Below are 15,006 nucleotides of genomic sequence, written 5' to 3'. Positions count from 1 at the left end.
CACCACAGCTTCAAAAAAAATCCTTGGTGAAACCCAGTGATCCATGTAACAAAAACATATTTTTTAATTGCTGCTATTTATAAAAGCAAAATGTAGTCTGTAATCACAGACTGTATTAGCAAATGCTGAAGATATATTCTGCCAAAATTGACCACCGCCATATTTTTTCACTGTGGTGTCAAAATAATGTTTGGCGTCCTGCTGAATTTTACTCTAATTAAAATATGAATTAAATAGTAGGAAACGTTTTGTGGAAGCAGGAAGTGTTTCGTCACCTCCCGAAGGCTTTAATTTTGAATAGAATTCTTTTCGTGGGTTCCTGTAGAGTCCGTGTGACGTCAGCGCGTCGTCAATTTGTGACGCCGTCTCTCTTTGTTGGCTTAACAGCGGCGACGTTTTGTTGTTATTTTCGCAGCTGCTAGAAAACAAGCTCCGTTCACTTCGCTCCTTGCCTTATTCCGCCATCAGCCGTGTGCACTCTGTATATAGACAGCTAGGTGAGTTTGTCACAAGTTGATAACCACCCTAGGAATGGACTCAGACGAGGGTTACAACTATGAATACGACGACGAAGAGGAGGAATGTAGCGAGGACAGCGCTGAAGAGGAGCCCGAGGACGACACCTTGGAGCTCGGCGAGGTGGAGTTGGTCGATCCCGTGGTGGCCGGTGGGGAACGAGATGAGTGCGGCGATACTGTCGGAGGCGGCCAAGGCCCCGGCGAGGAAGAAGAGGAGGACTACCGCTTCGAGGTTTTGACTGCTGAGCAAATTCTCCAGCATATGGTGGAGTGTATCAAGGAGGTCAACGAGGTCATCCAGGTATGTATTTTGTTTTGTCACGGTCAGGAAACGCCGAGGTCCGGACTCCGGTGAACCGTAAACAGGCCATGGATGTTAGCTTAGCTGCTAGCTATCTGTAGGAGTAGTTTACTTGCTGGAAGTTGACAGGTTAACCAGAGGGTTACAAATGGCTGAGATCATTGACGCGGTTATCCTCAATCTAATTGTTCACTCGTGGTCGTTCTGGGTCTCTTCGAAATGTTAAATGTTAATGTACACATGACAACTTCATGCTGATGTTGATCCAGGAAGTAGTCTAATCCCTATTGAGAAGTTGGCAGCAATGGTTGCCAAGCTAATGCTAGCTCACAGTTAGCCACCTTGCTAAATAGCAAACTATATATTTATCAAAAGACAAAAACGTCATTCATTAGAAACATTGAAAATATACACATTGCATTTATGTTCGCTAGGGTTAACACGTCGCTGTTAACAACATATAGTTGGTTAATTACAACACCGACATTCTTATTTTACCACTTGACGAAAAGCTTGGTCATCGAATTAGTTGACGATTGCACGGGAGGCCATGTAGATTGACATGCTTCAATTATTATTATGGCCGCTGGCAGATGTCTTCATTTCGTAACAGGTAAGATTTCCAGATGAAATCGTAGTAGGACCTCGACGTGAGGTGGGCCTCCATTTGCTTTCTCATACAACAGCCACATTTTGGGGAATATGAGCAACACTATAAATCACATGTGAATTACACCGTCAAATAGTAACTCTCCCCCTTATTAATGTGTACATCTTAGTATTCAGCAAATGGTTTGAATACCATAATAATTTTACAGCAGACCTTTCTATATCACTAACAGTTCACACACATAATTTTTGTATGAAATTGTAATGCTCATGCAATGTCTTTCTCATTAATTGAGCAACCTATAGCAGAGCTTCTCAATTTTCCCAGCCAAGGGACAGAAATACACCCCTAACCCCAATTCATTTATCTGTAGTGTACAGACTGAACTTGAAACTGAAACCAGGAAAATGCAACAAAATGGAGATCATATGAGCGTATTCAAGAGTCAAATTATGATACGATAAGTTAGTATATGTTGCTAGGTTTGCATTAAAATGAAAGCCAGCCCCACTATTTGAGAAGCACTGCCCTATCGCAACTTGATCACATAAATACTGTGAAATCAGCAGTGTTGGCATAAGTCCTTCAAGGTCATGGTTTGGTTGTTGGCTACAAAAAACTACTTATTCCTATATCCTTATTTTGTGCCCCCTTTCCAATTCTTGCAGCACAAGCTTTTCTTGGTACTTCTTGGTCAAAAGCGGTTGCTACGTACCTTTCCTAGTACTTGATCTGGTAGAGGTCTAATATTTGATTACAAACCATTGTTGGAGCAGATTCATCATCGGCATATCGACTCTGACATGGGCAGTTCCACGTATGAGCAGTGAGGCGTTTTGCTAAATCTGCATACTATAACCTACATTGGGATTGTTTATCTAAATAGCTTGTAAATTCCCGAGTTTGCTATTGTTTTGGACTTGTTTTCAGAGTGCTAGCACACTTGTTTCTCTCACCGTCAGTGCTGAAGAACGCCTGTTGTCTTTAAAATAGCTCAACAAACTCGTGTGAAGATACTTTGCAATCAAGGCGGATGAATGTGGCGCAATTATAAATTCACAAAAACATGGTACCTTCGGACCTACACAAACACATGAAAGAAAGACACCCCGACTCGTTTAAAGAATTTAAGGTGACTAAGTTTCAGTTTACCATCACTGGTGTCACATATACGACCTGAATATGTGTTCTGTTGTTTGGGCTTGGAAGCCATCTATGCTTATATGGCACAGGCTTCTAATACGCTCTCGCTCCCTTACGTGAACAGAGATGGATAGCTAATAATGTAGGGATGTGTTGTGTTGTGGCTTGAGTTGCAGCATTAGCCACAGTATACTCAATTTCGCATTTGATTAATTGAGAAAGAAATCCGTTATTTTTGGTTATTTATTCCAAATACGTATATTCCACTTAATAACACATTTTTACAGTTGTAATTACCTTGAAACATGATGTTAGGTTATGATATCGTCAGAGTGGACAATTCACTTGTGGTGAGAGTTTGGGAAAGGCCACTTTCTGTTTCAGCTTGATCGTGTCCCCCTGCACAAAAGCAACTCAATAAAGGCATACTTGAATGGGTTTGGTGTGGAATAAAGTTGAGAGCCAACTATGACCTCAACCCCATCAAACATCTTAGGGGATGAACTAGAACAAAGATTCAGAGCAAGGCACTTTCTCAGGTCCAGTGACCTCACAAATCCTCTTCAGTATGAATGGACAAGTTCACAGACAAAGGGAAAAAAATCTTGTTTAATGTCCTCGTATGTATTTTCAGCTCTACCTTGTGCCGTTTTCCTTTCCAGGTCATGTGAGTGTAATGGTTAGGTGTCCCAATTACCTTTGTCCGGATAGTGTGTATGTACTGTTTGAGTTTTTGGTTGAACTATAACCTGCTCTTTTCCACAATTATCGTTAAGGTTGATGGTGCACTTGATAACCACACAAAAGCTGCATCTTAGTCAACTATAATCTTTTTCACGAACGTACAAAAACTAAGTGGTTCCTAATGTGCTATGGAGAACTGATTGTATAAACGGAAACTCCCTACGGTATTGTTTTTGACAGCTGTATTCGGACAAATAAGAAGTTAGTGGTAAAGAAATATTTGTCATGTGGATCCATAAATAGCATCAGTTATGACCTAAAATGTTTTGATGATGACTAACGATTTTGTTGCATTCTCTTCAGCAGTGTGGTTAAATATTGATATATTGAACTATTAATGGATGAACTCAAGCATACCCCTGTGACCCTAATGAGGATATTTTATTATTTTTTCACAGATTATGATAATGCCATCAACTCTTATTAAAGTTTTGTGGTATCTTTGTGAGGGAGCAGCTGCACAGTACTTTTTCCAACATTTGCATATTGGACAGCAGGACAAAATTCAGCTGATGTCCACTGGGGTACATGTTGGTTGTCTGCATCCATGCATGTTGCCAAAACAAATTACCTTTGTATTGTGTCAGAGAGGAGTTGACATAACTACCGTGTTCTAATGTGTTTAGGGATGCTCTGATCAGGGTTGTATGCTGCTGATCCCGATGATGATCATGAGTGAGATCAGTTAATACCGATCACATGGATTAATGGTGCTATTGGCGAGGGCACCACTGCTGAAGTCAGTGCACAACACTTGTTTCAACGCTCACTCGTATTATACAGAAAGGTGTTATACTTTAGCAATCATTGAAGCAGAAGAGATGTCCACTAGGATAGCGTTAGCACAAGATAGCGTTGTGAGCTAGCTTGAATATGAATGAAGGCACAAGAAGCCACAGAATGCACCGGGTGAGTGCATGAACTTGAATGAACTGATACCACTAACATTGGAGGTGCAACAGAGCCTTCGTCCCGACAGTCAACATTTACGAAGACATTTGGTCGGCAAAGTAAATATAAACAAAATGGTCCAAAATGGTGCTAACTCAGGTCTCATTCGCTAGTACGTGTTATGACTTCTTGTTAATAAAAAATACCCGATGTTCATTATTTGTTCAAGTGCAATTTTCTTTACAGGCACTTGATGCTCCATTGTATTTGTTTTTATTGTGCTTTTTTCTTTAAGGGATAGTGCAGATTTTCTTTGATAGACAAAAGTCAAAGTCAAATATGCTTGCAAAGTTTTAAAAATATAAACGATCTTACAGAAGAATTGCAGCTGAAATAAAGTAGTATATTATCTTTTAATAAATACGGATAAAATTAATGATACTCTTAAATTTTCAGTGCAGTCCTGCTGCAGCTGACAGCTAGGCAAAGCATGTAAACAAAAATGCAAGAAAAGTCTTAATTTCAATAAGGCGTGTTCATACAATGTGGCATCAATCGCCGTAGCCTGTGGCAGGCTCTGAAGATAAAGCAATTGAGGTTTTATAGACTAGTTTTGATTCTGGCGGCAGTACGGGACAAAGTCCGTCCCTTGTCTGCTCAATACGGGTGTTGGCAACCCTGCATGACACGGCACACATGTAGGGTGTGCCACCGCATGCCAACCGTTTTTTGTGATTTATCTGCATATGCCGATCACATGTTTTAATGGTAATCAGCTGATAATGATTGGTGGCCCATCGATTTGAGCACCCCTACATTTTTTGACTGGTGATATTTTAGTTTTACAATAGAGGTGTAGCTATTTCCATTAGACTGTATGATTCAATTGTAAAATGTATCCCGCAACAGTAATTGATTAACCGCTCATTTTGATGTGTTGTCATATTGAATAATTCAGCTCTATACCTGACCACCCATTTCTTGATTTCTCTAGAATCCTGCAACAATTACACGCATACTTCTTAGTCACTTCAACTGGGATAAGGAAAAACTCATGGAAAGGTAATGCGACATAGTACATTCTACTATCTAACTAGCCTCCTTCAACTTTCCAGCTAGCCGTAGCAAGAAGAATATCTCCATGCTAGGTTTTTTTAACAGGGTTTTTCTTCTTCTGTTGTTTTTACACAGGTATTTTGATGGCAACCTAGACAAACTTTTCTCAGAGTGTCATGTCATCAACCCCAGCAAGAAACCCCGCATCCGTCCTCCGATCAACACTAGATCATCTGCACAGGACATGCCGTGTCAAATCTGCTATCTAAATTTCCCCAACTCTGTAAGCTGCTTTATCACACCCAACATTATGCTGCACAAGCTCAATGTGTGTACATGTATAAATGTGGCAGCATATGGGAAGAATATATATTTTCCTTAGTTATGTTGTATTGCACTATAATATTGTGTTAATAGATGCCAGGGGTCTGTCATACCTACAACAGACACAAATAGTAATGTATAATAAAGACAGTCTATGTCTAGTTGTTTCACATATACTTATTTTAATGTGAATTAATTACTCACACCAATAGTGATCAGAGCTTATACTTTTTTTCTTCTTTATAGCCCATTTGAAAACCCTTGTTTATGTTTAAACTGTAGTAGGCAGCACATTAATAAGGTAAAATGTTGGCCTTTCTAGAATTGGTCCTTTAAAAACAAACCACAATACAGTATCGCTTATGGTTTATTTGCCCGATCCATCCTGTTTAAAAGTTTGTGTTTTTACAGTATTTTACCGGCCTGGAGTGTGGACACAAGTTCTGCATGCAGTGTTGGGGTGATTACCTGACTACTAAAATCATAGAAGAAGGGATGGGACAGGTATTATTCTCACCTTTGGGGGGAAAAACATGAGCATTTGTATTTGCTGCCTTTCTCATAATGTGTGTTTTTGTCTTTCACTCTCAGACCATTTCTTGTCCTGCTCATAGTTGTGATATTTTGGTTGATGACAACACAGTCATGTAAGTATGTAGTTATTGGTCAGAAATATTAGCAATTGTTAAAGAAGACCAACATGATTTCTGTTTCTCTTTGACAGTGTTGACATTTTTCACTTTAAAGTTTGATGTGTCAAGGATTTTTGTTAGACCAGGAGTCAGGAACCAGAACCATGAAAGCCACATATTTTAAAATGTGTTGTAGACATGAAGTATTGTTTTAACACTGAATACAAGTAAATGCATGCATTTTTAAGCAAGACCAACAATTTTAGAATATAATATGGCTGAATTTACTGTTGAATAACATAGTTATACTGAAGCTAACCAATAATAATTGAAATACTTCTTACAAAAACATTGCACCTTCTGGTGCTGCATGGTTTTGCTGGCTACGGTAATGCGGTAAAAAATAAATGGATGGATTAAAATGCATGAGAATATTTTGTATTTTGAATGTTATTTTTAACACTATAATTTCAGTAATATTTTACTTTATTACTAAATGTTAATGGAAAAAAAAATCTGGGAGCCAGCAGCTTTCATCAGGAGTCATGACTGGCCATAAGTTCCCTACATTAGAACATGGTGCTTTTTCACTGAATGCGAATGCACATACCTGATTTAGCTCTCCTGTCAGTGCCTAAGCTGACACTAATTGTCTTAACCTACATAATGGTGTCACTAACCTGGTGCATTCTTCTTATTGATCAATTTGCAAAGCGTAACATACATAAATATTCATTGTGTGAATGAGACAATTTTTTTGCCTTTCTTCCTTTTCTGATATCTCTATAGATATAGAATTTTACAGAATCCTTTTTTTTTGTAACTTATGTAGTGAGTCTACTAAAGAAAATGTCCTCTCCTACAGGCGACTCATAACAGATTCAAAAGTGAAGTTGAAGTACCAGCATTTAATTACAAATAGTTTTGTAGAGGTAAGCTCAGCAGTTACATTGTGAGTATGAGCTGCTCTTAAAAGCAGCGTGTTGTGAATATGTTGTGATCTTGTTTCTGCGTGTCTTTTTCAGTGTAATCGACTGTTAAAGTGGTGCCCTGCGCCAGACTGCCATCATGTCGTCAAAGTCCAGTATCCAGATGCCAAACCAGTGAGGTGCAAGTGTGGCCGTCAATTCTGGTATGAGGGGGTTCTATCAACAAAACAATGTTTGAATGTTAGTTTTGTATATGTGTGCAAGTTTTACATTTTTCATGTCCTTTCCGCAGCTTCAACTGTGGCGAGAACTGGCATGATCCTGTCAAGTGCAAGGTATGAGAAAATCTGTTTTTATTACAAATGACCCTTATCTTTCTACATTAGGCGTAAAGTTCAATAATCACCGTTATTGATCCTGACTTCTTTTTGCAGTGGCTGAGAAAGTGGATCAAGAAATGCGACGATGACAGTGAAACTTCAAACTGGATTGCTGCAAATACAAAGGTATAGAGTTCAAATATAGTTCTACTGGGAAGTGAAACTAGTGGTTTTTGTTTGGCATTCCATGTGTTTGCACGCACTGAGATTTCCATAACTGATTTTTATAACCAGATTTGGACTTGAAAAGAATATCCTCAAAAACATTTACTTTTGTAGTGCATGTAATTGTTATGTTTGCTTCCTACTTTATGGCCTCTTTCTGTCCTCGCTGCAGTAGGCTCTGTCAGTGAGGTTGCAAACAATCTGATAGGCTAAGCACAGATCCACTCAGTGAAATGGGTCAGGTTGCAGATAAGGTGGTTGTATTCCTATTTGTGTCACCATAATCAACAGAAGGAACCTGAGCAGCACTCGAGTCAAAAGAACAGGGTGGTCACTCTTGCTCAATATGTACTGTAATCTAATAATAATGGTTGTCAGCATTGTGTAAAAGGTTCTCTTCATGTAATGGTGAACAGTCAAGATTCAAATGTACATACTAATCTTACAATGTTAAGTTTTAAGGGTAAATTATTTTATTTTTCATCTTATAGGAGTGTCCAAAGTGCCATGTGACAATTGAAAAAGATGGCGGCTGCAATCACATGGTTTGTCGGAACCAGAACTGTAAAGCTGAGTTCTGCTGGGTCTGCCTGGGTCCATGGGAACCCCATGGTTCTGCTTGGTAAGAACTAGTCATTTAACTTTGCTCACTGACCATAGCATTCACAGGTTTTTTGAGCTAAATACTTGAAATGGTGCTTCTTTGGCTCTGAGATGAGAAACCTCTCAAGAGTCATCCAGTGCATCTGCCGTATTGGAGAGGTGCTGGAGTCTGGAATGGACTGCTTGGATTGGTGTGCTTTTATCGGTGATCTTAATTGCAAGCTGATATAATCAGATTTGTTTTATGCTGAAAGCAGGCTGCCACCAATATTGGAGTGGGACACTCCTAAATAGATTAATTTTTTTTTATTCACTTAAGCTACAATAGTGTCATTTCCCAGTTTCACAAAGCAAAAAGTATATTGATTTCTTTGATCATCCATGTGTAGGTACAATTGCAATCGTTACAATGAAGACGATGCCAAGGCAGCCAGAGATGCTCAAGAGGTAATTTATTACAATAATCAGCTCGTTTTATTCATATTTTCATCCTCAAATTTCAAACGGTTTCATGCTGCGGTTTACAGCGCTCCAGGGCAGCCTTGCAGAGGTACCTGTTCTACTGCAACCGCTACATGAACCACATGCAGAGCCTGCGCTTTGAGCACAAGCTGTATGCTCAGGTCAAGCAGAAAATGGAGGAGATGCAGCAGCACAACATGTCCTGGATCGAGGTGCAGTTCCTGAAGAAGGCGGTGGACGTGCTCTGCCAGTGCCGCTCTACGCTCATGTTCACTTACGTCTTTGCCTTCTACCTCAAGAAGAACAACCAGTCAATTATTTTTGAGGTAAGATTACTGCGATCAGGGAATGAGGGCTATCCTACTGCGACCATTTCTTCTCCATGTTCTCTATAATTAGGTGTATACCGTAATTTCCAGTGTATAAGCCAATGCTTTCTTCTCAAACTTGGTTTGGTTGAAACAAAGGTGCGGCTAATATGTGGTTAAATGCTTGGTGTGGTCATGTTCTAGTCGCCTAACATCGCCCATACTTCAGAACTACTACTAATTGTTTAAATATGTAATTTGGATAACACTATCATCAATATAGACAATTATAGGGGCACAAAAAGCACAGCAAAAACCCAACCACAAAGCCATCATTCCCGACGTTTGCTAACTCTGTTGCAACAATTGAATGAGCAACGTCAATCAGTTTATACTATAACAAAATGCATTACATTGCTGGACTTGGAATTATTCAATAAACACCACAAATATACTGCCAAGATTGCAAATCTGTTATGATTAATGGAAACAAAAAGGAAATGTAACACAAAATGGATGACGTACTTTGACTCAGTAGAATCCAGGTGCTATGATGACTCAAAGGCGACCACAAAGCTAACACTTCGTGGTTCCTATGAAGTCCACAGGATATATTCATCAGAAATAATGTGTAATATCCAGCAAAGTGACCTTACATAAACTTGACTCACAGTAATGTACGTAGCGCCACGGGCACACACTATTTTTCTTCCTCGTTTGATTTAATGGCAGGTTGCAACCATCCCGTATCCCAATATTAATGCACCTTTTGTATAAGGTCGTTCTGGGCACTAAATATCACTTTATGATGTGCACTGATGTGACTTGAACCCTGGTGTGGCTTATGTAAGCACAAATCTGGTTTTCCCTCCAAATTTAGTGGGTGCAGCTTTTTTTTTTCCTCCCTTTCGACTTTTCCCTCATTACGGAGTCGCAACAGCTTCATTAATTCATTCGTTTTCTACCGCTTATCCTCACGAGGGTCGTGGGGTTGCTGGAGCCTATCCCAGCTGTCTTCAGGGTACGCCCTGGACTGGTCGCCAGCCAATCACAGGGTCAGAGTCACCAATTAACCTAGCATGTTTTTGGAATGTGGGAGGAAACCGGAGTACATGGAGAAAACCCACACATGCACAGGGAGAATATGCAAACTCCACACAGAGATGGCCGAGGGTGGAACTGAACCCGGGTCACCTAGCTGTGAGGCCTGCACGCTAACCACTTCCCCACCGTGCAGCCCTTGCCACAGCTTATACATCGGAGATTTGGCAGGTTGACTGTGCACAAATTAGCCGGTTTATTAGTGTCTCCAAAACAGCACTATAAACCTTGCAACAAGATGCAGTCAACACTCAAGTCTGCAAAGGTTGAGTTGTGGCAATTGGACTTGTCTTGTTTGTTGAATACACAGTCGCCTTATTTATGCCTCTGCTGGGTGTGTCCTCTGGGGGTGGTCACAATAGGGTTGTTGTTGACTTGCGTGGTTGGTGAAAGACCGTCCTGCATAACAATAGGTTGTTGGCCTTAACAGCTTGCTGCAGGCCATTCTTTTTGTGCCATGAGACAATCTTTGGGGGAGAGAAGTCGGGACATTGTTATGAGCAAAAGTCCTGTTTAGGGCCTAAGGATAGAAACAGACGAAATGTGGTCCCGTACATGCCTCCTCGTACATCAGAAAAATAATGCGAAAAGCACAGATGTGAGGTGCATTCACGGCCGTCGAGTCATTAAACTATTATCTTGGCAGAGATCCACTGAAAATGGCTTCAAGATCCACCTTTTGGATCGCGGCCCACCAGCTGAGGATCACTGCTTTAGATGACCAGCTGTACTTTATGGCATGTACACTAATGCATCCTCCTGCATTCTCAGAACAACCAGGCAGACCTGGAAAACGCCACTGAGGTTTTGTCTGGCTACCTGGAACGAGACATCTCCCAGGATTCCTTGCAGGATATCAAACAGAAAGTACAAGACAAGTACAGGTAAGCGAAAGCAATGGCTGGGGTGGGGGTGGGGCAGGGACATCATCATCATCACCAGTGATTCTTTTCTGACTTGATGCTGAATGTGTTGTGTGTCGAAAGATACTGCGAGAGCCGGCGAAGAGTTCTGCTACAGCACGTGCACGAAGGCTACGAGAAGGACTTGTGGGAGTACATTGAGGATTGAGGACATGTCCCAATGCAACGGACTCTGGAGTATCTTGACAAAATAAGAGCGCTGATGCAATTTATCAGGGCAGTACGGGCCTTCTGCTGCCTCTCTTTTTGGCAAAACCTACCACTTTTGCATCATTTCCCCGGGTTTGTTTAACAATATTAAGTAAATTATATTTAAATAAAAGGTAGAGTAATGAAAAGTGTACTACAGTATTGCTAGCAGCAGAGTGGAGAAAGTCCATCTTAAGAAAAAAACTTACATCCTTTTTTGGTTTTGTATTGTAACACCTCCCCTCAGCTTCATTCTTTTCCTTTTTTTTTTTTTTCCCGGCTTGTGAATTTTTCAGTTTTAAATCGTTTTTTTTTGTTTTCCCATTAGCGTGAAGATGTTTTCAACACAGCTTTAATCGTCCTGGCCATGTATGCAGTATGTGGCGAGGTCCTTTTGTGTGGTGGGCTGATTGCAAAAGGGGCAAAGGCATTTCATATTAAAAGAAAAACAAAACAAGAAAAAAAAAGACATCAAAAAGAACAAAATAGCAAGTCTGTGTTTTTTCAATTTGTAAATAGTCCATATGCATGGAAGTTTAGGGCAAGTGTGGCACGCGTTTGCATCATTTTGACCTATTCTTTGAAACATTCAGAACGGGGCCGTCAGGAGTTTGGCAATAATGAGCAGTGCACAAGGAGCTCAGAGAGGACACTAATAAATAACAAGACAAATCTTGACAGGTGATAATGTACAAGCTGGAAAAGGTTTTAAACGATGTACAACGTGTGTGATGCTCGTGTCCCCTGATTCTAACCTGCCGCCGCCGTACCCCCCCTGCCCCACTTTAGTTGTTTTTAGAACTTACTAATTGTTTGCAAAAGCCAAACTGAGTGACATTCACTCTTTGTTTTGTTTCTGTCGGTCCCCAACATGGTTTGAGGTGGCCATATTTGAGCTGGGCTTGCACCTTGGGGGATGGAATGGGGGAATGGAATGTACTGACAGTGCTGCTCAGTGGGCTGGATCTCTGGTAAAAACAGGCTGCATCATTGTCCAGGAACCTCCAGCAGGGAGATTGAACATCGCTTTCAGCCGATAGATGGACACATGGGACACTTCCATTTTAGAACCATAGGACAAACCTGTGAAGGTTGCTGTTTCGTCATGTTTATACGTAATTGGTTTTTTTTTTTGGCATTTGAAGGATGAAATGGCAGTACCCCCTGCAGGTTGTCGAGATCTCCGCTTGTAAATGTTCCTTTTATGTGTGAAACACGACAGCAGTCTTCTCCACAGAGAGGACGTGGATGTTCAAGGCGCTGATCAAAGTCACATGACACCAAAGTGTCAGCATAAAAAAAAAATGCAGCCCCAGGTCCAGTGCTATAAGGAGAATGGGGGGACGGGGGTTGGGGGGCAGTGGTCCCAAAATGCTTCTTGTGTTCAGACTTATTTTATCCTAGAAAATTATAAACTGTATTGTTTATTTGAATAAATGTCAGAGAAATCTCAATTCATCAGTTTCTGTGTCTGATTGAAAAATACCAGCATTTTAGCATAATTGAAAGTATTGTTGCAAAACGTAAATATTGTCCAAACATGAATTCAAACCAAATACAAAGCTAATATATTAATATGCATTATTGTGGCTGTGCTGTGGTGTAGAACTGCTTTATGTAGCTCCATAAATCCACCTAAATAATTTGTAATGCAATTATAGTACTGTGCTGTACAACATGTACTCCTTGACATCGACCACAAGATGGAGACAAAAGTCCTTTTTCTGTGTGCTTGCTTGTTCTCCGATAATTACTGTGAGGAAATTGAAAACATTACAAAACCTTTATTTAAAACTTTTACAAAATGCCCTTTTTAATGAAACAAGGATTGTGGGCACGTCACTCAAACATAGCCATCAACATAAGCCCGAGGTTCCAACAGTAGGGTACGCCATTTATCATGGGGTCCACAATCCCCGCACACTGAAAATCTGTGTCAAAAGAGGGGTTATAAATGAGGCTTTATCGCTGGTTGTATTTATGTACATAGTGCTTTATCGTGTTTAAACTTTCCCTTCGCTTAAAATGTCAGTGTAAAAGTTTTGATGTTAGTCATAGGTAGCCTACCCCTGCTCTACTTACTAACACACACAGCCACTAACACACATAGCCATGCTGTTGGCCAAGCATTTCTTTTACTTCAAACAAGTCTTCATATAAAACAGCAGTCAGTAACTTTCAGACTTTTAACCACAACAGGCATTTGCATTTTTGATACACAGGAAACTAAATTGTGGTTGTAATTTGCAGTGGAGTAGAATTAATTTGTTGTATACCTCAAACTGTGGTACGAGTACCACTGGTGCGTACCAGTAATGTAAAGTGTGTTTTGGAATATACATGAAATAGGTATGGAATAATTATACAAATAAAAATGTGTTACAAAAGACAAAATGAAGTTCCTTTGCTAGACATTAACTGCACCAATTAACTGTAAATAATTCAAAGGTGAATCATGATGGCAAGTGGAGGAAGCAAAAAAAAAAACTGTTGAACTTCAAAAAGTTTGCCAACCACTGGTGTACCTAATGTTGTGTCCTGTGAGTGCATGCTGGGTGTGTTGTCGGCTAATGACTGTAGCTGCATGACGGCCATCATGTGTCCTCATCTATCTTGATCCATCCCTTCCTGTAATCCATCAGCAGCTCCAGGTAGTACTTCCACTCGGGTTCGCTGTCATAATGCACCTCAAAAACGATCTTTAAAGGGTTGCTGTGGGCCTCGTGCACACGCACCACTTGCCCTCGGTACCACACCTCGGCACCATCATCCTCCTCGTACAGGTGGCTTATCCTCTTCCCCACCAGGTCTGGGTAGGAGAACTTCATGGCCCTCTTAGCGTGCTGCACAGCGGAGCGTAGAACCCAGCGCCTCCTGTGTTCAGTGCTGTGAGAGGCGGACAAGTAGGGACAGTATTTGATCTTTAAGAGAGATCTTTTTCTTTGTTTCTGGGGGCAGCTGAGAAGACCTAAGGTGTCCTGCTCCGTGTCTTGGTCCTCCTCCTGCGAGACCGCTTGGTAACGAGCCTTTTTCCTCTTCAGGCCTTGACCCAGCATCCTTTTCAGCTTCAGAACCATCCTTGAACCCTTGCGAGATGCAGCTTGAAATGTGGTTTGAACCGAAGAATCCTCCAAGTCGTCATCTGAGGTTAACGGGCACGTCCACATGTTCTCTGAGCTTGTGGGTGAAGCTTCTCCGTTTTTTTTATTGTTCAATTCTTTGCTCTTCGGGGAAGCGTCATCTTCATCATTGGACCAGCTGTTGTCCAGGAACATTCGCCGCGAGCTGCTCTTCACTCGGCTTTTAGTCTTTTTAGCAGTGCTCTGTTGGCGTCTTGGTGTGGATTTAGGTGAGCTTGGTGTAGAGCGGCTGATGCTGGAGGCTTCACAGACCTCCAAGTGCTCTTCTGGGTCTACCCCTGGAACACAGCCAAGTAGAGGAGGTCAGATAAAGGTCAGACATTGCATCATTTCCTAATGGTAGCGCCCTTGGTTGTTTGTGCATGAAATACAGATTTCCTCAATCATTAGACAAATGGTCATGGCCCATTAGGACCATGAAGTTATGACCTGCAAAGCAGTTTTGCTTGATTGTGGCCATGTTTCCAAATATTAGACACGTCAGGCCCGTAAGAGGTGTATTTTGTGATGATCTTAGGGTGTAGGGGTGCATGATGCCAAAAAGCCACCCTCTTGTATGCTGCTGTGAATGCAGTCAAGATTAGTGA

The 15,006-nt window shown here is 41.0% G+C and overlaps 2 protein-coding genes across 2 annotated transcripts in view; one reads left to right on the top strand and one right to left on the bottom strand.

Moving 5' to 3' along the window:
- The first annotated feature begins 316 nt into the window (after positions 1 to 316).
- Positions 317 to 12,716, top strand: arih1 (ariadne ubiquitin-conjugating enzyme E2 binding protein homolog 1 (Drosophila)). The gene is made up of 14 exons (XM_058075334.2): positions 317 to 819; positions 5,202 to 5,269; positions 5,399 to 5,546; positions 5,999 to 6,091; positions 6,179 to 6,234; positions 7,085 to 7,151; positions 7,245 to 7,351; positions 7,441 to 7,483; positions 7,583 to 7,654; positions 8,185 to 8,315; positions 8,686 to 8,743; positions 8,824 to 9,084; positions 10,939 to 11,051; positions 11,154 to 12,716. The coding sequence occupies exons 1-14, from the start codon at positions 532 to 534 to the stop codon at positions 11,236 to 11,238; spliced, it is 1,590 nt and encodes a 529-aa protein (XP_057931317.1). The 5' UTR covers positions 317 to 531; the 3' UTR covers positions 11,239 to 12,716.
- Positions 12,717 to 13,042: 326 nt separating this feature from the next.
- lg1h15orf39 (linkage group 1 C15orf39 homolog) overlaps positions 13,043 to 15,006 on the bottom strand; it is a 12,404-nt gene continuing 10,440 nt past the window's right edge. The window contains exon 3 of the mRNA XM_058075331.2: positions 13,043 to 14,697. Within this exon, the coding sequence (XP_057931314.2) occupies positions 13,874 to 14,697 (824 nt within the window). The 3' untranslated portion in view covers positions 13,043 to 13,873. The remainder of the gene's footprint in view (positions 14,698 to 15,006) is intronic.

The sequence above is a fragment of the Doryrhamphus excisus genome, linkage group LG1, assembly GCF_037039965.1.
Source record: "Doryrhamphus excisus strain RoL-2023G ecotype Guam linkage group LG1, RoL_Dexc_Guam_v1.1, whole genome shotgun sequence".
NCBI classification, from domain to species: domain Eukaryota; kingdom Metazoa; phylum Chordata; class Actinopteri; order Syngnathiformes; family Syngnathidae; genus Doryrhamphus; species Doryrhamphus excisus.
Note: the sequence above shows the minus strand (reverse complement) of the source record. Positions and strands in the feature narration are given on the sequence as shown.